Raw genomic sequence first — 22,821 nt, forward strand, 5'->3', positions numbered from 1 at the left:
CACCTTCACAAATCCAGAGCAGACTCATTATTAGGCCCAGACCTGTTGGGCAGTCATGTGGTGGCTTCCTTGGAGGGCTTCCCAAGTCCTCTCTCTTCCCAGCAAGAACATCCCAGGGGAGACACAGTGGGAGCTACAGTGACCCAGATGAGGGTGTTGGGTTGTCCTCGAGTTGCATCCCTGTTCCCTGTCCACAGGCCCCAGGGCTGGTGACTACACCTACCGCGAGGGCCTCGAACACAAGTGCAAAAGGGACGTCCTTCTCGGCCGACTTCGGAGCTCGGAGGACCAGATCTGGAAGCGCATCCGGCCCCGGCCCACCAAAACCAGTTTTGTAGGCTCCTACTACCTGTGCAAAGGTGAGTGGACCATAGCGGGGCTGGTGCCAGCCAGGTCTAGCTCCTCCCAGGCCTACAGCAGAATGGCCACAGGAGAAGATGAGGGAGCTCAGATAAAGCCCTGGGCCCGCCTGAGAGTCAGCCTCTCCTCTCTTGGCCTTGTCCAAAGACAGAGATCACTCAGGATGTCCTGTGGACCTGGAGCCATGTGACAGCCTGTACCATCCCATGTGAGATTCCCACAGCCCAGAGACAGCCAGGTTCTTACTCCACAATATTCCCAAAGGGATGGGAAGAGTCCATAGAAAACACATAGGAAAGGCTTGCAACTATCAGTTTTTTAATGATCACACTATTTTCCTTGTCCTCACTTCCAGCTCCTAGAAATTGGGTTAGCAATGAATAGACCTTATTTGTTTTTTATTAGTTTCCCTGAACAGCCATGAGATTAAGCACATCTGTACTGCAGGCACTTTGACCTCAACACCAGACATCTGCATAAAAACCCTTCTGCTCTCTGCCGGTGTGTGGTGGCGCACGCCTTTAATCCCAGTATTTGGGAGGCAGAGGCAGGTGGATCTCTGTGAATTCAAGGCCAGCCTGGTCTACAGAGCAAGTTCCAGGACAGGCTCCTAAGCTACAGAGAAACCCTGTCTCAGACAACCAAAACCAAAACTAAACCTTCTGCTCTCAACACCAGATATCAGGATAACTGTAGGAAAGAAAGAGAAGTTTTGAGAGTCCACCATGGCTCTGGCCTTGTGCTCTCACCCAGCTCATGGCAGCCGCACACACAGGCCTCCTAGACCATTCCGTCTCTGAAGCTGGGATGAAGGCCAGTGCATGCACACATCCACATTCCCCATCCTCAAACAGCCCCCCACCCCATGGCACATGCTCTGCCCTTTGAGCCTGATGGCCCAGGTCTTGGAAGCCATTTCCTGTACCACTTCCCTCTCCCTCTGCAGCTGAGGATGCAACCCACTCCTTCGAGACCTGTGGCCCGTGTTCCTGACCCTAGTCATGCAGTTAGTCACTTCCCTGGCGAATAATCCTAAACCCCCTCCTCTTTATGGAGATGTGCGTATTCTACAAATCCCTTGGCACACTTTGTCTTGCTTGACGTGCACAGACACAGTGGGGGTGTGTGGAGGTGCTAAGCATAGAGGTACTGGGGCCTGGTATTGGGAAAAACATTCTTCTGGGAGGTCATCAGCCACCAGTGCTCTGTCTTGGTGGCTCCGAGTCCTGCTGCCCACAGTGAGTCCCAGGTGCTGTGGGCTGCCTCCCCCACCTGGCAGAACATGTGTCCTACTGTCTCTTTGCAGACATGATTAACAAGCAAGACTGTAAGTATGGGGATAACTGCACCTTCGCCTACCATCAAGAGGAGATTGACGTGTGGACAGAGGAGCGGAAGGGCACCCTCAACCGTGACCTGCTCTTCGACCCTCTAGGGGGTGTCAAGCGAGGCAGCCTCACCATTGCTAAGCTCCTCAAGGAGCACCAGGGCATCTTCACCTTCCTCTGTGAGGTACCCACCTGCCCAACCATTTCATCAGTCCCCAGTAGTCCCAGGCATGCTCGAGGCTGGGCTGTGCCTCTGGTCAATTAGTCGTTGTAGGAGCTGTTGGCCCTGGAGCCTGTGGGTGTGGTGAGGCGTGGCTGGGGATCCTATTAGAACCCAGATCCTGTCTGGCTTCTCATTCTACGAAGGTGAAAACCAAAGCCAGGAAGAAAACAGTAATGACCCCATCTGTTCTTCCTGGGAATCCCGTAATGTGCCAGGATTCAGATCTTTATCCATACTTCCTGGGTGGCTCCAGCACACAGATACTGTTCTCATTTACTGGCGATGCTGGGGTTTGAGGTGAGGTGGAGCCTGAGGGCCATATGGCCAAGTCAACTTGCACTCCAAGCCCCAGCGCCTAAGCCCAGATCCCAGGACGAGCCCCACACTTCCTGGGGCCAGGTAGACCTAGAAGCTTGTCCAGTGTCATCCCCAAATGGTATAGTGAGTTTACCTTAGCTGTCTAGAGCAAGGTGTCCTTGGCCTGCCTTTCTGCTTCTCCCTCTGCCCTTCACCCATGTTCCAGGCTGGCCGTGCCTGCTCTGCTTCCTGTCAGTGACCCAGCTGTGCCATCCTTCCCAAATTTCTTCATTTTCTCCCAGGCCAGCTGGGATCCTAGTAGATCCAAATGTTAGGGGTTTGTTTGTTTGTTTGTTTTGAGGGGATACTGAAACAAAGACTCACTATTTGGCCCTGGCTGGCCTGAAATTTGCTATGTAGACCAGGTTAGTATTGAACTCACAGAGACCCACCTGTCTCTGCTTCTGAGCACTGGGATTAAAGGTGTGCACCAACCTTTCCTAGTCTTGGCTCTGTAGCTTGTTAAAAGTGGAGACAGTGTAATTTTCATCTCTGAGGAGTAAGGGCCTAGGCGGAGGGGTTTGGTGGGGCTCCACCCACCCCAATCTGCTGACCTTTAGAGCAGATAAACTTGTGCTGTCTTTCTTTAGGGAAGAGTTGGCTTGGGAATCATAGCTCACAGCCATAAGACAGGAGCTACTGAACTCATTTCTACCGTTCTGTGGCCTGCACAGTGAACCAATGGGACAAAGCAGGTTAATTATCCACAGCTTACAGTTGAGAAAACTGAGGCCCAAGGGCATGGAGTAACTTCTGCCCCAGGCACTGGAGTTGTGTGATGAGGAGACCCGAGGTTCGGTTCGCAGAGCCTGAGTTCTCTTCCACACTCCCCCTACCTAGGGCAGGGCTTACAGGAACCTTGCCTAGATAGCCACTGTGGAGTTCTACCCCATCCCCTCCCCAAGTGGCCTTGTGAAGGTCCCAGCCCATGCCCTCCCCGGACAGATCTGCTTCGACAGTAAGCCCCGGATCATCAGCAAAGGCACCAAGGACTGTCCATCTGTGTGCTCCAACCTGGCTGCCAAGCACAGCTTTTACAATAACAAGTGAGTCCTGCAGCTGGGCCGAGGGCCAGACAAGGGTGGGGCGGTTCCTTGACAGATAAGGAAAGGCCTCGGCCAAAAAGGACAGAATAGGAACCACATTTGTTGAACACTTACTGTCCAATCATTGTCTTGTGGTCTTGGGTATTTAATGGTCTCCACAGCCCTTTGGGAAGGGGTTACTGCTCCCCTTGTACAGAAAAGAAAGCTGAGGCTTGGGAAGAGCTTGGTCAGCAGACAAATATGGCCAACCAGCACCTTCCGTTGTCACGGTTTCAGTGTCAGACGGGATGGGAGGAGCTGCGTCAGGAGGACTCCATTGCCTTTGCTCCTTCTGGTTCTCTGTTCTGCTCCACCGTTAGGGATGGAGTCAGGCCCTGGAGTTATGCAGTCCCGGGTTTATAGCCCAGCCTGGCCAGGGTTGCTTGTAGGTTGGAGCACCAGCTTCTGCAGCCTTGTGTTTCCTCTTCCCTGAGAGTAATGCTGTTTCCATCTTGTTGGGTTCATTGAAGGCCACTGAGTTTCCCACCCAGAGGAAGTGCCTCACTATCATCCTCCTGGGTATAAGACCAGCTCTGGGGCAATGCCTCCTATTCATGGGCCCTCCCTGCTCCCAACCTGTCAATAGGTGGGGTCTGACACCTGTTAGTAGACAGGGTTTTTTGTTTGTTTGTTTGTTTTGTTTTTTTTGTTTTTCGAGACAGGGTTTCCCTGTTAGTAGACAGTTGCAAGCTGAGCTGGCCCCAGAGGTCTGTGATGGGGCGCAAGTAAAACAGAGCTGGCACTAAAGTCTTGAGTGTAGGATCCCTTTACCTCCTGTGCCATCCACATTCTGAGATGGGCTACTAGGGCAGGAGGTGCGCAAGAGCAGGCTCTGAGAAGGCTCTCTCCTCAGATTTGCTTGGCACTGGAAAGGTAGATGGAGGGCAGAGGGTGGTGGGGACCATAGTCAGCATCATGCTCGTCCCATATGCCCGCCAGGTGCCTGGTGCACATCGTCCGTTCCACCTCTCTCAAGTACTCCAAGATCCGTCAGTTCCAAGAGCACTTCCAGTTCGACGTGTGCCGCCATGAGGTGCGCTATGGTTGCCTGCGCGAGGACAGCTGCCACTTCGCCCATAGTTTCATTGAGCTCAAGGTCTGGCTGCTGCAGCAGTACTCAGGTGAGGGACAGGCAGAGCAGGTGAAGTAGGCTTGGAATTGGCTGGGAGTGAACAGGTCAGGGCCTGATGGCCAACGTAGAGGACCTCAGGTGAGTTCAGAAGCAGGAGGCTCCTGAGAGCTTCCTGGAAGAGCTAGGAACCCTGGACATCACAGAAGAGACAGAATTCTGCTCACAGGGAGCTGTGGGATCTCTCCCTGTCTAGACCTTGCCAAGATATAGATGGGAAAGCAAGAATGAGTGAGGCTCAGAGCCTGGTGGACTCAGACCTTAAAGCCTAACCTGCTCTAGCAACTCCACCTGCTGCCTGGGTAATGACCAATAACATTTCTCCCCATGCCTCCTTCTGTTTGTCCAGCAAGTGGATTCTCAGATATTCGCACATCCCGTCCATCCAACTGCTTTTCCGAGCACCCTCTCTGTCAGGGTATCCAGCCATGAACTAATGAAGACCCTCACTTTTGAGGACTTACATGGAGCAAGTAAACTAAATCCTAGGTTCAGGGACTGGAGAGATGACTCAGTGGTTAAGAGCACTGCCTGTTCTTCCAGAGAAACTGGGTTTAATTCCCAGCACCCACGTGGCAGCTCATAGCTGTCTGTAACTCCAGTTCCAAGAAATCTGATACTTTCACACAGACATATATGCAGGCAAAACACCAATGCAAATAAAAATAAATGATTTAAATCCTAGGTTCCATCTGACCTAGGATGCATAGTTTTCTCTACCGCCTGTTATGGTTTTATTAGCATTATTTGTTGCCAGGGTGGAGCATATATTTATTTGTATATATGACAATCAGTGTAGATGCTATCTATGTCTTAGAGTCAAGTGTGGTTTTTTTTGTTGTTGTTTTGTTTTATTGGGAAAAGGTTTCTCTGTGTAACCCTGGCTGTGCTGGAACTCAAGGCTGGCCTTGAACACAGAGATCACACCTGTCTCGTCTCTCAAGTGCTGAGATTATAGTGCCTGGCTGAGTCAGTGGTGTTTTGACTTCAGTTGTGCACCGCTGGTTGTGGAGGCAGCAATGGGAGAGGGAGGGAGGAAAGCATTCCTAAAGCGGTGAGAACTGGCCTGACTAGGCAAGGGCAGGGAATAATCCAAGCAGCAAGGGCTTGAGGCAGAAGATCCCCGGAGCAAAGCGCAGAGTGGAGACTCAAGGTCATCAGGGGTCCCAGTGTCTGAGAGTCTCTTGGCCATAAATGGAAATATAGTCCCATACTGCATTGATGTTTTAGTCAGTGGCGGGCCAAGGGACAGCGGTCTCACAATATTATAATGGGTCGGACTGTGCAATGAATTGGGGTGAATGAACAACACTGTTGCTCGTGCTTGGATTTGCTGTACTACATCTTTATTGTTGGAGAGCATTAGGAAACAAATTAAAATGCTCACTATGTATCCAAGAGATGACTCACAAGATAAAGGTGCATGCCACTCAGTATGGCCTGAGTGAAATCCCCAGACCCACAGTAAAAGAAAACCAACCCCTGCAAGTTGCCCTCTGATGCCCACACACCCGCCTGCACCACATAAACACAAAGTAAATAAACGTAGTAAGACGGTTGCTTTTAAAAGCCTGCCCTGTGATGCTGGCGCAGCCTCGTCCTGTTTACAGCATCTCAGAATACTGAGCATCTCAGAACAAAAAAGCCCATCGTTGGTATGACACATGACTGCAGTGGGCATTACTCTAAATCTGCTATGCAATGCCAGGAGGGGTTTTAGGTGAAATGGAGTTTCAGAATCTGATCGGCAGTTTCCAGGCCATGCTAGCTGCTTGGTGGAAAATGGAGGAACTAGGACATCAGCGGAGACACCAGGGAGGATGTAGCTCATACCAGGTAGTGGTAGCAGAGGTGAGAGAAGTGGTCAGATTCTGGGTATACTTTGAGGTGGAGCCAGCAAGATTTGTTGACGGACTAGATGTGATGTATTAAATGGAAAGTTATATCAAGGTCAATGCCAGAGTCCTGGTGCCTTAGTAGACTAGGGTTCCATATTCTGAGAAGAGGGGTGTACAGGAACATGCATGGGGGGCTAATGTCAGGGATCTGTGTGGGATGTGGGTTCCAAACTGACTCTTGGACCTCAAGTAGTGATGTTGATTGGGCAGCCAGAGGTGGCAGGCTGTAAGTCCAAAGGGAGATGTGGGCTGTCAAATTGCATTTGGGGGTTACCAGCAAGAATCTGACGTCAAGTGTGGTATGTGACCCGGGTAAGCAGTGAACAGAGTGGCTGTAGCACAGCCACAAAATGATTAGACAGCTGATTGTAGGAAGGCACTAGGAGCCAAGGAGCTACAGGGAGGGCAAGATTCAGGACAGCAGGAGCTGATTGGTACTTTGGAGCCATCATGCTGGGACATTGTCCTTTGGGACTGGCAGTGAAGAGCCATGTACCTTGGTGAGCCCCAAAGACAGTGGCCTTGGGACTGCCAAGCTGGATTCTGCCTGAGCCCCCAGTGAGAAAGGGCTTTGGGAAGAGCCGAGCAGCTGGATCTAGGAATGGGATGCTGGCTTGGGAGTCAGGAAGCTTTCTTCCTATGATACAGAACAAACAGGTCCAGAGAAGAGGAGTTTTTTCCTGCGATCCTGAGTTTTCTGTGGCTGGGACTGGCTGGGTGGGACTCCTCTGCTTGGACCTCGTCCCAGCATCCCAAGAGTGCTGTGTCTCATCCTTTGCCAAGGCCCATGTTTTCTTCCACCCTCCACAGGCATGACCCACGAAGACATCGTTCAGGAATCCAAGAAATACTGGCAACAGATGGAAGCCCATGCAGGGAAGGCCAGCAGCAGCTTGGTAAGGCCCTGGGAGTGGCGGGGGCGGGAGGATGGGCATCACAGGAGCTGTCCATTTCCTTTTACTGTGACGTGATCCAGAGTTGCACTCTTCCTGTATCCCTAGAGTTCACATTTCACTACTTGCTTTGTTATCCGTGTGTGTGTGTGTGTGTGTGTGTGTGTGTGTGTGGAGGGGCTTCCCATCTGCAACTGTGTATTTTCACATACATATATACATTTATATACATAAATGTGCACACTATTTTTGGGGGGTTTCTGTTTTGAACCATCTGGGAGTAATTGCAGATAGTTATCCCCTTACCACTTTTAAAAGGGTGTTCTGGGGCTGGAGTGATGGCTCAGCAGTTAAGAGAACTTGCTGCTCTTTTAGGAAACCCACATTTGATTCCGAGAACCCACACTGGCTCCCATCTCTTAACTCTAGTCCCAGGGAATCTAATGCCCTCTCCTGGCCTCTGTAGGCACTACACACAAATGGTGCAGACACACATACAAGCAAAATACCCATACACATAAAATAATAACAAGAAAATTTTGTAATAATAGATAGAACACTACTATTCAGATTCTGTCCCCTAAATTCTAAGTGACACACTGTTCTGTTGGCATGTCTTTTTCATCCGCTTTAATTTCAAACGTTCCTTCATGGGTCTTTGTCTTCCTTCATGACTGACATTTTCGAAGCCTCTGGTTTTACTCCTTCCCTGTGTGGTGGAGTGCCTGTTTCCTCCTGCTGCACAAGCAAAGCCATGGTCTCAGCTTACACATCAGGAGGCATGTCATCTCTAGCTGTCCCATTAGTGGTGCTAACTGTGTAGCTTGATTACGGTTCCCTAATGTAAAGTTATTTTTCTCTACTGCAATTAGTAAGAACGTTCTGGATCAGTAAGGCGTGCCTGTCATCCCAGCACTTGGAAGGTGAGGCAGAATTAGGTACTGAAGGCCAGCCTTAGCTACTTAGTGAGGTTTGAGGCTAGCTTGGGCTATATGAGACTATCTAACCTGCCACCCTGCCCCTCAGAAAAGCCTCAGGCACATGCCTTGCGTCCAAGTGAATGTCTCTGTAAGCTCCAAGTGGTGGCCAAGGATTGTGTTGTCGCTTCTCTCCTGGGCTCCACTGTGACTATGTGAGCCCCTCATGTAGTACTGAATGTGTGCCCGGTTTCTTCCCATCTCTACCACTCCCACCATCCAGTTCCCCTTAGAGTCTTCATCGTAAAGCCCACCAGCTCCCGCATGGGTGAGGCTTACAGGAACTGTCCCCAGCTTCAGCATGTTGAGGAATGGCCCTGTGGCTCAGTCATGAGGGCTGATCTTGTCTCCTAGGCCAGACCTTTCTAGACTTCTCATTTTTTCTCTGTCTCTGTCTCTGTCTCTCTGTCTCTCTGTCTCTCTGTCTCTCTCTCTCTCTCTCTCTCTCTCTCTCTCTGTGTGTGTGTGTGTGTGTGTGTGTGTGTGTGTATGATTTTTCGAGACAAGGTTTCTCTAGTTTTGGAACCTGTCCTGGAACTAGCACTTATAGACCAGGCTGGCCTCAGACTCACAGAGATCCACCTGCCTCTGCCTCCCGAGTGCTGGGATTAAGGGCATGCACCACCACTGCCCAGCTGAATGCTGGGTCTTGGGGGGGGGGGAGCTACAAACAAACAAAAAAAGCCAGCATTCCTCAGGAACTTATGAAATTGGTTGCCCACTCTACCAAAAGGAGTCATTCCCTTACCTCTGACAGAAGGGAAATATGGCTACCTGTGGCGCCTGTCAGCATGTCAGAGCACACACTGGCCTCCAGGTTCCTCCAGTATCACACACTTCAAAGTCCATACTAGTGTACAACCCTTCTCACCTCCTCCCCTTCCCTCCACTTCACTCCCTCCAACTCACAGGCTTCCCTCCCCAGCTGCTCATTCTCCTTCTGACGCTGCTATTCTGCTTCCTCTCCTCCCATCTCTCTATCTCTTTGCCAATGTCTCTTATTCTTATTTCTTTGAGATGAATCTTGCTACAGTCTGAGCTGGCCTTGAACTCAGAACCCAACTGCCCCGCCTCTCGAATGTGGAGATTACAGACATGCAGTACTATACTCAGTACCCAACTGCCCCGCCTCTCGAATGTGGAGATTACTCAGCTGCCCAGTTTTCTTTCTCTTCCCTGCTTCCCCCTCACTTTTGCTCCTGGCCAGGAATCCAGCAGGGACATTGTGATGGGCTCAGGTGGGCCCTTTTGGGTAGTCTTCTAAAGACAGCACAGAGTCCTGCCCCCCTCCATCCTTCCACGTCCTCTCTTCTCTTCCTAACCAGCGGTCAGTCCTTCCAGAACCACCCAAGGTCAAGGGTGGTTTCTGGTTGATGGTGCTTTATCCCTCCCCCACTGCCAAGATTCCTCCCTGCCCACCAGGACACCACCTAGGCCTAGCTCAGGAACTGGCCCAGGCGTGAGGCTCTTGCCTGCTTACATCTAGAGAGTAAAGTTAGTAGGCCTGTGAAACCAGGGGCCACCAGGGCAGACACTGCTTGGGCCCAGTGCCTCTGACTTCTCATACTGTCCCTTGAAGAAGCACAAAAGCTCTTACCAGAGAGGGGTAAGGAATTGCTCTGAGCCTCCTCTGCTCAGCCAGGTGTGTGATCTCTGTGCCAGGCACTATTCTGAGGGAGCTGGTGGGGACAAATGCACCTGCTAGCCTGAAGAAACCAAGGGCTGCCCCAACAGGCAGTCCTACACCCAAGCCCCTGGGCAGGTGAGGAGGGAGAGGGTCTCTAGAAACAGAAGGGGTGGAAGAAAGCTAGAACAAGTTAGCCAAGGCTGCCTCTGACTCCCCACTGTCCTGGGCACAGAAAAGCAGCTCTTGCCTACAGAGTAAAGGCAGGGACAAGGTGTGGAAGAAAGGTGGGAAAGGAGCCTCGGACTAGCTGGACATGGCCCCGGGGAAGAAGGGTCCTGAATCCAAGGCTGTCTGTCCTCCTGCCTAAGGCCAACTTCCCACCTCTGAACTCCTCCTCCGGGCACTTGAAACTGGTTGGTCAGACAGGTAGTTTAGCCACTGAGAGTGGCAGCCTTGTCATAGGAGAGCTCTAGGAGGGCCCCTGAAGCCTGAACTGAGTGTGTGGGTAATGCACACACCAGTGTGTGTAGGCCAGAGGCGGTACCAGGTATCCTCTATGTTCTGCCTTTTCCTTTAGGCGAAGTCTCTTGCTGACCCTAGGGCTTGCACTGCTTGGCTATGTCCTGTCTCCACACCACCCAGTGCTGGGGTTCCAGGCATGTACAGAACCTCACCTGGATTTTACTGAGGTGCTGGGAACCAGACTGTGGTCTTCATGCTTATGTGGAAAGCACTCTTATGTGCTGAGCCATCTGTCCTGCACTTGAGCTGAATTTTGAAAGACATTTTTTAGAATAAGTTGCATGAAAAATCAAGGAAGGGCATTCCAGGTAGAGACTAGCACGTGACACAGCATGCTGTGTCCAAGGACAGGGCCTGCTACATTTTCTCCTTCTTCGCTTGTTTTCATCTGAGTAGTTTTTATGCAACACAGATATGGGTGTATAAAGATGGGCATATAAATCAAAATTTTTGTTGTTTTGAGATTCTCATTATATAGTCCAGTATTTCCTGGGACTAACTTTGTTGATTGTTTGTTTTTCTGGGACTGACTTCATAACTTATGCAAAGTCTATTAATTTTTAGAAATCTTAATTTGTAGTAGTTCCCCCCTGCCTTAGCTTCCTAAATGATGGGATTACCAGTATAAGATATCATATCTGGCTATAAATTAAATATTTACTAATGATAGGCCATAAAGAAATTTCTTTTATTTTTGGTATACATATAATTTTATTGTGTATTAAGTTGGAAGAAAACATTAATGAGATGAATGTGCTTGTTTAATTTTACATAAAGAACTACGCAGTGGCTGAAGAGTTGAAACTACAGAATGTATAGAGACAGCACATCTTGGAATTGATCAGTGTTTTGTTTTTATAGTTGTTAACGCTGAGAACATCACGGTGCATAAGTATGTAGTACAGAACAGCAGGAGTGCGCTTAGAACCATGTCAGAATTGACGGAAATTCAGTGCTAACCCACACCAAGATTTATTTAATCATTTAAAAAAAGAATCTCAAATGACAGTTGGAGACTCAGATGACTCAGCCATTTAGAGTGCTTGCTGCACCAGGTGTAGTAGCACGTGCCTTTAATCCCAGCAGAGGCAGGCGGGTCTCTGCTCAAGGCCAGCGTGGTTTACAGAATGAGTTACAGGACAGACAGCACACAGGGAAACCCTGCATTAATAAACAACAACAGCTTTTGCAGAAGACCCAGGTTTGGTTCCCAGTACCTACATTAGAAGCTCACAGTTGCCTGTAACAGCACTTCTCCTGCATCGCATGCACATGAAGTACATGAACTCCCAAATGTGCACGTGCATGTACACACAACACAACTTTTAAAAATGAAACTCGAGTGAGCAACTCAACAGCAATAATTTTAAAACTGACTCTCTCTCTCTCTCTAACTTCCCCCCTCTCTCTTATCGCTATGATGAAACACCACAAACAAAAGCAACTTGGAGAGGAAAGGGTTTATCTGACTTAGGTATCCTGGGTCACAGTTCATTGGGAAAAGCAAGGCAGAAAGCCAAGAAGGACAGGAACCTGGAGGCAAGAGCTGATGCAGAGGCCAGAGAGGAGTGCTACTCCTCATGGCTTGCTCAGTCTGCTTTCTAATAGAACCCAGGACCACCAACCCAGAGATGGCACCACCAATAATGGGCGAGGCCCTCCCTCATCAATCAGTAATTAAAAAAAATGCCCTACAGGCTTGCCTACAGCCCAATCTTATGGAGACATTTTCTCAGTTGATGGTCCTTCTTCTAGGATGATTATAGCTTGTGTCAAGTTGACATAAAACTAGTCAGCGCAGCCTCAAACTCACAGAGCTCCATCTGCTTCCACTGCCCCAGTGCTAGGATCTACCACCACGCCTGGCAGTGTTTTAAGAAAAGATGTGTATGAATCGTATGTACACCACATGCATGCCTGTTGCCCACAGAGGTCAGAAGAAGGGAACCAAAGTTATGGGTGGTTGTAAGCCACCATATGGGTGCTGGGAACCAAATCCAGATCTTCTCTAAGAACAGGTACTCTGAACCACAGAGCCATCTCTGTAGGCCCAACAGCAATTTTTAAAAATCAGATATGCTAAACAACGCAACCCAAGGATACATGAGTTTAGCATTTATATGCTGAGATAGGGCAGTAGGAAAACGGTAAAACCTTTGTTTCCTGTGGGCTATTATTTTCCTAACGAGCAGGCACTGCATTTCATGAAACAGTAGTGTGGGATCTGAGCCAAGGTCAGGCAGTGTTTCTAGGTGACACTATGCACAGTGCAATTGTTCATATCAGGTGCCTAGAGTCAAGGGCTGGGTAAAGTGGCATGATGCCACAAGGATGCGTGTTGTCAGACACACTCCCAGTTCCCTGCACACTTACGGATTAATTTCTCATTGTTGTATATTCTGGTTTATGATAGGTTTCCGTATCTCCAAATCCAGTCCTCTGACCCTGTGTGAAAGGGCTACAGTGACTAGGAGCACACACTGCTCTTGCAGAGGACTTAAGTTTGGTTCCTAGCACCCATGTCAGCGGCTTACATTGCCTGTAATTTTAGCTCCAGGGGCATCTAACCAATGCCTCTGACCTCCAAGGGCACCCACATACACGTACACAAACCCACATGTATGTACTTAATTTAAAAATAGGCTGGGATCCAGGCAAGGTGGCGCACACCTTTAATCCCAGTACTCAGGAGGCAGAGGCAGGCCGATCTCTGTGAGTTTGAGGCCAGCCTGGGCTACAGAATAAGTTACAGGAAAAAAAGGCTAGGATGATAGCACATGCCTTGAATCCCAACACTAGGAAACAGACTGATCGGTCTCTGTGAGTTCAATTCCAGCTTGGTCTCCACAAGTTCCAGAATAGCCAGTGATATAGTGAGACCCTGTCTGAAAATAAATAAATAAATTGAACATAAATCATTCAAAGGAGGAGTTATTCTGTTCAGTGGTTGCATAAGCCAGGCCTCTATGAAAGTAAAGCTAAGTGAGGCGCAGTTGGAGAAGGCAGAAAGACTCCCCCGCTCGGGGTCCCTACCACATCAGAGGGCACTGTCTGCCAGCAGAACTGGACAGTATGCTAGCCCATTTAATTAAGACTTAGTGGTCCCAGGACTTCCAGGCCTAAGGCCTGGTGGCTATAGCTTCACCAACCTACTCCCCCATCTTCCAATAGGGTGCCCCAAGGACACATGGGCCCAGCACCTTTGACTTGCAGATGAAGTTTGTGTGTGGTCAGTGCTGGAGGAACGGGCAGGTGGTGGAGCCAGACAAGGACCTCAAGTACTGCAGTGCCAAGGCCCGGCATTGGTAAGATATGGGGCAAGACGGGGCACTGCCAGAGTACCATGAGGAAGGAGGCCATGACTTGGGAGACCAGGGCTCTGAGAGAGGAAAGACGGTCTCATAACTTTGAGGGTTTCTCTCTGATTCTCCCCAATGAGTCCCATCTTCGATCTACAGCTGGACCAAGGAGAGGAGGGTCCTTCTGGTGATGTCCAAAGCCAAGAGGAAATGGGTGTCGGTGAGGCCATTGCCATCCATTCGAAACTTTCCACAGCAATACGATGTGAGCACTTTTGGGGTGGGCAAGAGGTTGTAGGCCTTGGAAGGCTTCTAACTGGCCAACACAATGACACAGCCTTGTGGGACTCAGCAGGCTTTCCTTTGTCCACCCACAGCTCTGCATCCATGCTCAGAATGGCCGCAAGTGCCAGTATGTGGGGAACTGCTCCTTCGCACACAGCCCTGAGGAGAGGGACATGTGGACCTTCATGAAGGAGAACAAGAGTAAGTGGTAGACTTGTCCTGCATCACTTCATTGCTAATACCTCCTGAATCCTGCTGGGGCCTTCCCCAGACCCAGCAGGCCCTGTCAACTAGGGGCTTCTTGTGAGTGATTAGCATAGCAGCAGGGCCTACGATGTTTGTGCCAAGTCCAGCAGGGTTAATGGGTAGAGTGTATAGGGAAGCCCCCTCACCAGTCACACTGTCCCCTGCCCAGTCCTAGATATGCAACAGACCTATGATATGTGGCTGAAGAAACACAACCCAGGGAAGCCAGGAGAAGGGACACCCATCAGCTCTCGGGAAGGGGAGAAGCAGATCCAGATGCCCACAGACTATGCTGACATCATGGTAAGCCCTGCCCACATGTTGGGCCAGGGCCAGTTGGGAGGGCAGCCTGGAGAGGCTGTGTGGGGTGGAGGTGTGGAAGTTGGCACCCACAAAACTCTGCTCCCAGATGGGCTACCACTGCTGGCTCTGTGGCAAGAACAGCAACAGCAAGAAGCAGTGGCAACAGCATATCCAGTCCGAGAAGCACAAGGAGAAGGTCTTCACCTCCGACAGTGATGCCAGTGGCTGGGCCTACCGCTTCCCTATGGGCGAGTTCCGACTCTGTGACAGGTGCTAATGGCAGCATGATGGGGCAGCACAGAGGGGCAGGTAGAAGGTGGGCCTGAGGACAGGGATGTTGTGACAAGCCCCATCCCCTTGACTTGGTTTATCTTGGCTATGAGTACAATGTAGTGCTGGGGGTGGTCAGGATGGAGGGGTGGGTTCAGACCTATCTACCCCTCCTTTACAGCATGGATCAGGTCCTAGAGAGTGCTACTGTGTCAGGGGTTCCCTGAGCTAGGACCTGAGCTGTCTCGGGAGAGGCACATCTTAGAAAGGTTGAGTTAGCCCCAGGTAGGAAGGCATAGAACTCAGGCAGTGAGCCTTCTACCACCCACAGGCTCCAGAAGGGCAAGGCCTGCCCAAATGGGGACAAGTGTCGCTGTGCTCATGGACAAGAGGAACTCAATGAGTGGCTGGACCGGCGCGAGGTGCTGAAGCAAAAGCTGGCCAAGGCCCGCAAGGACATGCTTCTGTGTCCACGGGATGATGACTTCGGCAAATATAACTTCCTGCTGCAAGAAGATGGGGACACCACTGCTGCCACCCCAGAAGCCCCCATTGCTGCAACTGCTACTGCCACCACCACCACTGGGGAGTAGGGCCGAATCCCAGCTGTGGGCAAAGTCCTGGGGTCGGGGGTGGGTTGGGGACAGAAAGCCTTACAGAACGGCCAGGGAGGGCAGGTTAGTTGGGGGCAGGGGACTACCCCATCTGGCAGTCTCCAGTCCCCTGGGTCCCTGTCCATCCTTTCCACCCCCAACACCCCAGGTGTGTGTACCCAGGTCATGTGCTGCAGCCCCAAGTGGTCCCAGGGTCCTTGTCCTGTCAAAATGGGGGCAGCCCCTCCCCAAGTCTAGCTCTCCTGGTTGGAGAGGGAGGGGCCTGGCTGACCTCTCTCCAGCTTCAGCCTACAGCTTTAATTCTGTCTGCTCCTAAAGGGCTGGGGAGCCTAGGGTCCCCACTTGAATCTGCAGTAGGAGGGTCCTTTTACCTTTCTACCTTCTCCTCCCTTTCCCTGGGGACAGATCAGGACACAGCAGAGGGCAGGCCCTGATTAGCTTAAAATGTAGTTGTGAGTGGAGCTGGAGACACTGAACTGGTCACCTGGGGCCTCAGTTTCCTGCTCTGTGAAAGGGCAAGGGCGAAGGCAGGTGATGTCTGGAGCTAGACCAAGGCGTCTAGGTGCTCCTAACAACCATCCCATACCCAGCCATCTTGTGAGCCACTATTGAAGATGCAGCCCAAACCCTATTTTGCAGAAAGGAAAACTGAGGTCTAGCAGGAGGAGTGATTTGCCCAAGGTCTCTAGCCCTCAATTTGGTGCAGATCTGGGATGTAAACATTGGTCAAAAGACCCCCATCCATTAGCAACTAGAGCCGCTGGGCACCTCAACCCCAAACGGCATTCCTGGGAACCAGGAAAAGGCTGCTGAGACAATTGGTTTTGTTAGAACCCTGTGGGGAGATGTTGTTGGGGTAAGCTCTACAGGTTTTATTTCCAAGAGCTTACACAGAGAAATGGTAGAATACAGGCACCATGAGCTCATGTTCTGCACAAGGTACAAGGCACCGGGAGAGTCCAGGTAATAATGAGAGCAGGGAGGTGACCTGGGATCTATGGACCACTATGCAACATAGCTTCTCTTTCCTGGGGACCTACTATAAAGACCCAAATATACTGTTACGCCTATCTATCCAAGCCCCACCCTATGCCTAACCCTGCTAGCTGCCTAGGACCCTAGCTGACCCCTGGCCCATGCCCCCACCTACCAAGGTCTCTTCCATCATCTGAAGTGTGTACACCCCTTCATCCCATGACCCATGAGTAGACACAGCATCCCCTGGCTCCCCAAGACATTCCAGAATGTTCCACACCATTGGCATAAGAAGTGGGGCACCCCAGAAGGAACCAGAAACTAAGGCTAGCTAGGAGTGAGATGGAACAGACACTCTTTATTTTTCATTCAGCCAGGGTTGCTAGTCCTTGATGGCATAATGATAGGCACCTGGGCATAAGGGACCCATTCCTCATGCTGTCACTGCCCACCCTTATCCCAATAACCATGGCATGTACCTTTTCCTCTCCCCTGCCCCCTTTCCCTACCCTCAGCTGGCCAGCATGGCAGAGTTTGGGTGCTGTGTGGCTGGAGAGGAGGTGAGACCACATCCAAGGTGGGGGCTGTGGCCATGAATGTTAATGATACTTGTTCTCCTGACCTGTGGTGTTGCAGTCTGTTGTCACCAGCCTTGTTTTTAGTGTGTATATATGTCGCCCCTGTGATGCATATATACACAGGTATTAAATATATCGCTCTATATAATATTATATATGTGTGTGGTATCCAAGGGATCTCTTCTAATGAGGGCTAAAGATAAAGAATTTGGAAAAAAAATGCAGGCATCCTTGTGAGTTTTGAGGTACTGATGAGGTCATCTAGCTGTTTAGGGGATTGGGACTTAACCCATGGCTCAGAGATGATTTGTGCAGAAAGGGCAGGGTGTCCCACACCTGGGCCCTGCTCTGGCTGCTAGTTTTGTTTCCCACACATCCATGTCTACAGGGGAGTACCAGTGTGCTCAGGAAAAGGACATGGGTAGCGTGTTTCCCACCAGAGAAGGGTGAGTCCAGACTTTTCCTGTTGTTCATCTGTCCAGGGGTCCCTCTAAGATCTGGACTCCCTTACATTCTAGACCCGATCCCTTACAAGGAAGAGAAAAGAGACATGGATGACCTGGGGTGGGAGACAGCAAAACATTTTAAATGATGAATGCAGTTAATTGCTTCTAGCTTGAAAGCTAGAGTTGAATGGGGCCTAGGAGGCAAGAATGAGACAGACAGTAGACATGGAGTGGGGCAGTGGAAGGGGATGCTGCATTTCTCAGCTGGGCAGTAATCAATCTAATGGTCCTTTTAAAATGTCTGTATTAAAATTTAAGAATACCACACTTTAATATTAAATATCATAAGGTATAGTATCTTGATAATAATGTAGATGTTTTAATAACAATTTTTGTCCTTAAAATAAAATGAGAGAGAAACTTGCTTCTTTTAGCCTTTGTTCAAGAAAACATACGTGTGCACTTTGACTCTTGTCCCCCAGGTGTCGCTCCTGTTCCTCCCTACTGCATCTACTCAGGGGGCCAGGGCTGCCCAGGACTGCTGGGACAGAGCTGGCCCCAGCTGGCTGTGCCTGGGGCAAACATTCCAAGGGGTGAGAGGCAGTGAGGTCTCTGTGTACACATGGAGACCCAGCTGACCCAACTCAGCAGCACCCTGTTAGCAGGGACAGGCTGTGCCCTGTACAAGTGGTCCTAGGAGCCACCCTTTGCCAGCTTTCGTGCAGCTTGCCTGCTCACAGCTCTTCCTGTGGGACTGCCTGTGCCTCTTGCTTTTATCATCATGTGCCACTCTAGATTCTGTGCCCATTTTGGGTGCGTCCAGGAAGGTGAGGGGTCATGCCATGCTTTACAATGTGATCCAGACTGCAACCTCGACCCTCTGGCTCAAGGAAGACCCAAGGTTACATGCGAAAGTTTCGTCACCTATTTTTGTAGGAGTGGATGCACCAGCCTTGAACATTTGTCCCTGCTTCTGCTTTACCAAATGCTGGAATTATAGGCCTGTGTTACCACGCCCAACAGCTTCCTCAACTTTTAAAGACTGGGCATCTCTCTGATCTCACGGAAGTGTTTTTCAAATCTCCTGAGGTATGTTCAGTCTAATGTGAATGTTCACCAGGTAGTCTCACTATAGAGCCCTGGCTGGCCTGGAATTGTTTTCCCCCTCAAGACAGGGGTTTTCTTTGTAGCCCTGGCTGTCCTAGAACTCACTCTAGTTCAGGCTGGCCTCAAACTCAGAGATCCACCTGCTTCTGCCTCCCCAAGTGCCAGGATTAAAGATATGTACTACCATGCCTGGCTGGAATTCTTACTGTAAACCAGGCTAGACTCAAACCTGCATGGATGATCCTGCTTCTGCATCCCGAGTGCTGAGATTCTAAGTGTACTTCACCATGCCTGGCTTGCCAGTTAACTTTAATCTACTGGATACAGTGGCCTGGGAGCAAAGGTCCTGGACCTGTGAATTCCCTGAAGACAGAAGTTCTATTGGCCAGGTATGCAGGAGGTACTCAAATTAATAAATGATGGAATGAGAAAAGTAAGACTTAATCTCAGCACTTGAGAGGCAGATGCAGGCAGGGGCCAGCCTGGTCTACAGAGTGAGTTCCAGGACAGCCAGGGCTATACAGAGAAACCCTATCTCAAACAAAACTAAAAAAACAAGCCTGTCTTTGGGCTGGAGGGCAGATATATAAGCTTGCAATGGGACATTCCTTAAACCCAGGAAATTGAAGAATGAGCAGTAAACCTAAGGGGTTGAATGAACCCAAATTTGAAATTCCCTTTACTTCTCTTCTGATGTTCACTTGGCTCAAGTTAGGAAGCACTACCCAAGTGAGCACTCACCCCATGCAGACCCGTGGGATACAAGACCAACTATCCAAGAGACTATTTTTCTTTGAGTCTGCAGTCTTTTATTTTTTTGCTTTTTGTTTTGTTTTTCAAGACAGGGTTTCTCTGTGTAGCTTTGGAGCCTGTCCTGGAACTCACTCTGTAGACCAGGCTGGCCTCTAACTCCAAAATTCATCTGTCTCTGCCTCCTGAGTGCTGGGATTAAAGGTGTGCGCCGCCACCACCTGGCTTGCAGTCTGATTTTTCCATCATAATCAGTGGGCACTTACTATTCTGCCTTCTTCCTTTTCATTTCTTTCACATCTGTAGTTCCCTGTACCACTGAAACTGGATGTTCAGAGTGTCTGGTGGTCACGCGGTGGACGATGACCCTGATGGAACATGGGGCTGTTTCTGGCTCTGGGTTGCGTGACACTGCACCGAGAAGCACTGACATAGCACCAGCTCCTGTACTCTCTCCCAGCTTGTTCCTGGGGCAGATGCAGGGCCCACCAAGGACCTGAAGACCTTTGTGGGTTCTGCGAAAACATCAAATAGTCCTTAACTAGGGGCCTGTGTAGTTGGCTGGGAAACACCCATGCCTCAGGAAAGGGTGGGCCTAAGACACTGGACCTGACTAATGAGCGGTACATTTCTAGCAGCCCCTCTGACATTGGTTTTGAGCCTGGAAGTTAAGTAGACCCTGCTAGCCAAAGAGAGAGCAGAAGACCATCAAAGTCCTTAACCAAGTTCTTGGAAGGGACCTCCATGTGGAGGTCACTGCTTGCCTCCAAATAGACATAGCTGTTGTCACATAAAAACATCTTGTTAGCCTGGCAGTGGTAGCACACACCTTTAATCCCAGGACTCGGGAAGCAGAGACAGGTGAATCTCTTGAGTTTGAGGCCAGCCTAGTCTACAGAGTGAGTTCCAGGACAGCCAGGGCTACATGGGGAAAAAAACCCTGTCTTTGAAAAAAAAAAAAAATCTTGCTAGTGAACTGGGACAAATATGGTCAGTGAAAAATGAAGGGTGAAGTACAGGGATGGAGTCAGGACACTGATTAAAAACAGATGTAGCCCATCGACCTCCAAGTCCAGAAACCCTGGACATGTGGACAACCAAACTCTGTCTACAGCCCCTCCAAATGTCTCTAGGAACATATTCAGCCATCCTTTCTCCCGGCTGCTGCCATCCTAGCCGCCCTGGCCCAGCAGTCTGCTGATCACTGGTGACGCTGCCAGGTGAGTCCCCTGATTACAAAGTAAGGGTATCAGTATGGACCTTGAGCAACAGGACAATTTTCCAGAGTTAAGGCCTTGCTAGGTCTGTCGTTTAGCTCTGAACTATTTGCAGGCTCTAGTCTGGTGTCACATATATGGTACATTAATCTATCTTCTATTGCGTAACAGGATGCTTGGGACCAGATCATCTGTGAAGAATGGACGTTACTTGACCTGCATCCCTGAGGGCTAAAAGTACAAGAAGCATGATGGGTCAGCAGCGGCATCTGGTGAGGGCCCCTTGCTGAATCTACACGGCAAAGGAGGCAATACAAGCTTCCTAGGATGGGGTCTCTCTATTTAACCCTGGCTGTCTTGGAACTCACTGCATAGACAGGTTGTCAGGCTTGGTAGCAAATGCCTTTATCCCAAGCCAGATTACCAGCCGAAATCTTGAACATTGGATCCTCCTTCTGTGGCCTCCTGATTAAGGGTGCATACTACCCACCATGTTGGCTTCTATCTCTGTGGTAAGCCAGTTTTGCACTAGAAATAAAAAAGTTCTGGGACTGGAGAGATGGCTCAGAGCTAAGAGCACTGGCTGCTCTTCCAGGGGTCCTCAGTTCAATTCCCAGCACCCACATGGTGGCTCACAACCATCTGTAATGAGATCTGGCGCCTTGTTTCTCACATGCAGACAGAACACTGTATACATAATAAATAAATCTTAAAAGAAAAAGAAGTTCTGGGGCCAAGTACCATTTAATGCATCAACCCAGCCCAAGTCAGCCCCTGGCTACAATTACAGTACAACTCAAATCTAAAGGCCAGCCCCCACCTCATTCTCACCTCACGGGTACAGAGCAAAGGGAGATTGGCAGGAGGGAGGGTTCCTCTTATGCTCACTAGACAGCCTCTGATGGCTGAAACATACAGCTGTTCAAAACAAAAAGTAACTCCATTTTTATAAGTGTACATGTGCAGAAAGAAACACTGGAAAGTTAAATAAGAAATTAAATTTATTATGAGAAGGAACAGGGTGGGGGAGAAGGGCCAGGGATAGAAATGACAATGCTGAAGTATAATTTATGGGGTCTGGAGGGGTGCCTAATCTTGGCTGTCTTCTTGACTACATCTGGAATCAATTAAAACGCAAGCAGCTGGGCACACCTGGGAGCGGTTTTACTGACTGAATCCTTTGAAGTAGGAAGACCCACCCTAAATCTGGGCTACATCTTCTGGTGGCTTTTTGTCTCCTTGCCCTCACCTGTGCTGATAAGTTCACCTACCCTGTTGCTGTGAGGCATCCCTTCAATAGTATTAGAACCTACTTCTTCTGGCCGGATTCCAGCAGCTCTGTAGGAATCCTTCCTGCATCAGATTGAACTGCTGAGACATCCAGTCTCTCAGGACTGAGCAACTGTCAGATCCTTGGTCTTTCTGTCATGAGACAGCCAATCCTGAGCTACCCAGATCACAGCCTGCATCCTAATAAATTGCATATATATTTTGTTCTATCAGCTGTGTTCCTCCAGAGAACTCTAATACACTGCTCTTGAAGAGCAGCCAAGTTCAGTTCCTAGCATCTACATTGGGCAGCTCACAGCTGCCTGTAACTACAGTTCCAGTGGATCCAACTCTGTCCTCTGCTCCCACAAACACCCAGACACACACATCTACACAGAAATGAAAATAAATAAATAAATAAATAAATTTTCAAAGGTTTTGGGCTTTGATCCATGTACTGAGGTTTCTATACAAAAATTAAAAGGTGAACAAGATGACCCAGAAGGTTAAGGCACTTAAAACTAAACTGCACAACCTCAGTCCAGTCTCCTTCCAAACATAGTAGAAGGAGAGAACCAACTCCCACGAATTGTCTTCTAACCTCACATGTGCACCATGACATGTGAATGACCATACAAACACACACACACACGGGGCTGGAGAGATGTCTCAGAGATTAAGAGCATTGCCTGCTCTTCCAAAGGTCCTGAGTTCAATTCCCAGCAACCATATGGTGGCTCACAACCATCTGTAATGGGGTCTGGTGCCCTCTTCTGGCCTGCAGACATACATGGAAGAAATGCTGTATACATGATAAATAAATATTTAAAAAAACACACACACATACATATGCAAATAAACAAATAAATGTTTAAAATGTGTAATTGGAAGTAGCCAGGCACGGTGATGCACACCTGTAATCTTAGCACTCAGGAGGCCACAAAAGGATTAAAAGTTAAGATTACAGCTGGTGATCTGACTTGGGGTAAAGGTACCTTGCTGTCAAGCCTGACAACCTGAGTTCCATTTCTGGGATTCACACGGTGGAAGAAGAGAACCAACT

The 22,821-nt window shown here is 49.6% G+C and overlaps 1 protein-coding gene across 1 annotated transcript in view; it reads left to right on the plus strand.

Moving 5' to 3' along the window:
* Window positions 1-17,839, plus strand: part of Zc3h7b (zinc finger CCCH-type containing 7B) — a 54,549-nt gene extending 36,710 nt beyond the window's left edge. Inside the window, 11 exon segments of the mRNA XM_038344111.2 lie at window positions 198-359; window positions 1,667-1,872; window positions 3,214-3,314; window positions 4,293-4,474; window positions 7,191-7,276; window positions 13,571-13,704; window positions 13,858-13,963; window positions 14,076-14,184; window positions 14,399-14,532; window positions 14,639-14,802; window positions 15,134-17,839. Of these exon segments, the coding sequence (XP_038200039.1) occupies window positions 198-359; window positions 1,667-1,872; window positions 3,214-3,314; window positions 4,293-4,474; window positions 7,191-7,276; window positions 13,571-13,704; window positions 13,858-13,963; window positions 14,076-14,184; window positions 14,399-14,532; window positions 14,639-14,802; window positions 15,134-15,395 (1,646 nt within the window). The 3' untranslated portion in view covers window positions 15,396-17,839.
* The last annotated feature ends 4,982 nt before the right edge of the window (window positions 17,840-22,821 follow it).

This window comes from Arvicola amphibius, chromosome 9, assembly GCF_903992535.2.
Source record: "Arvicola amphibius chromosome 9, mArvAmp1.2, whole genome shotgun sequence".
Classification (NCBI taxonomy): domain Eukaryota; kingdom Metazoa; phylum Chordata; class Mammalia; order Rodentia; family Cricetidae; genus Arvicola; species Arvicola amphibius.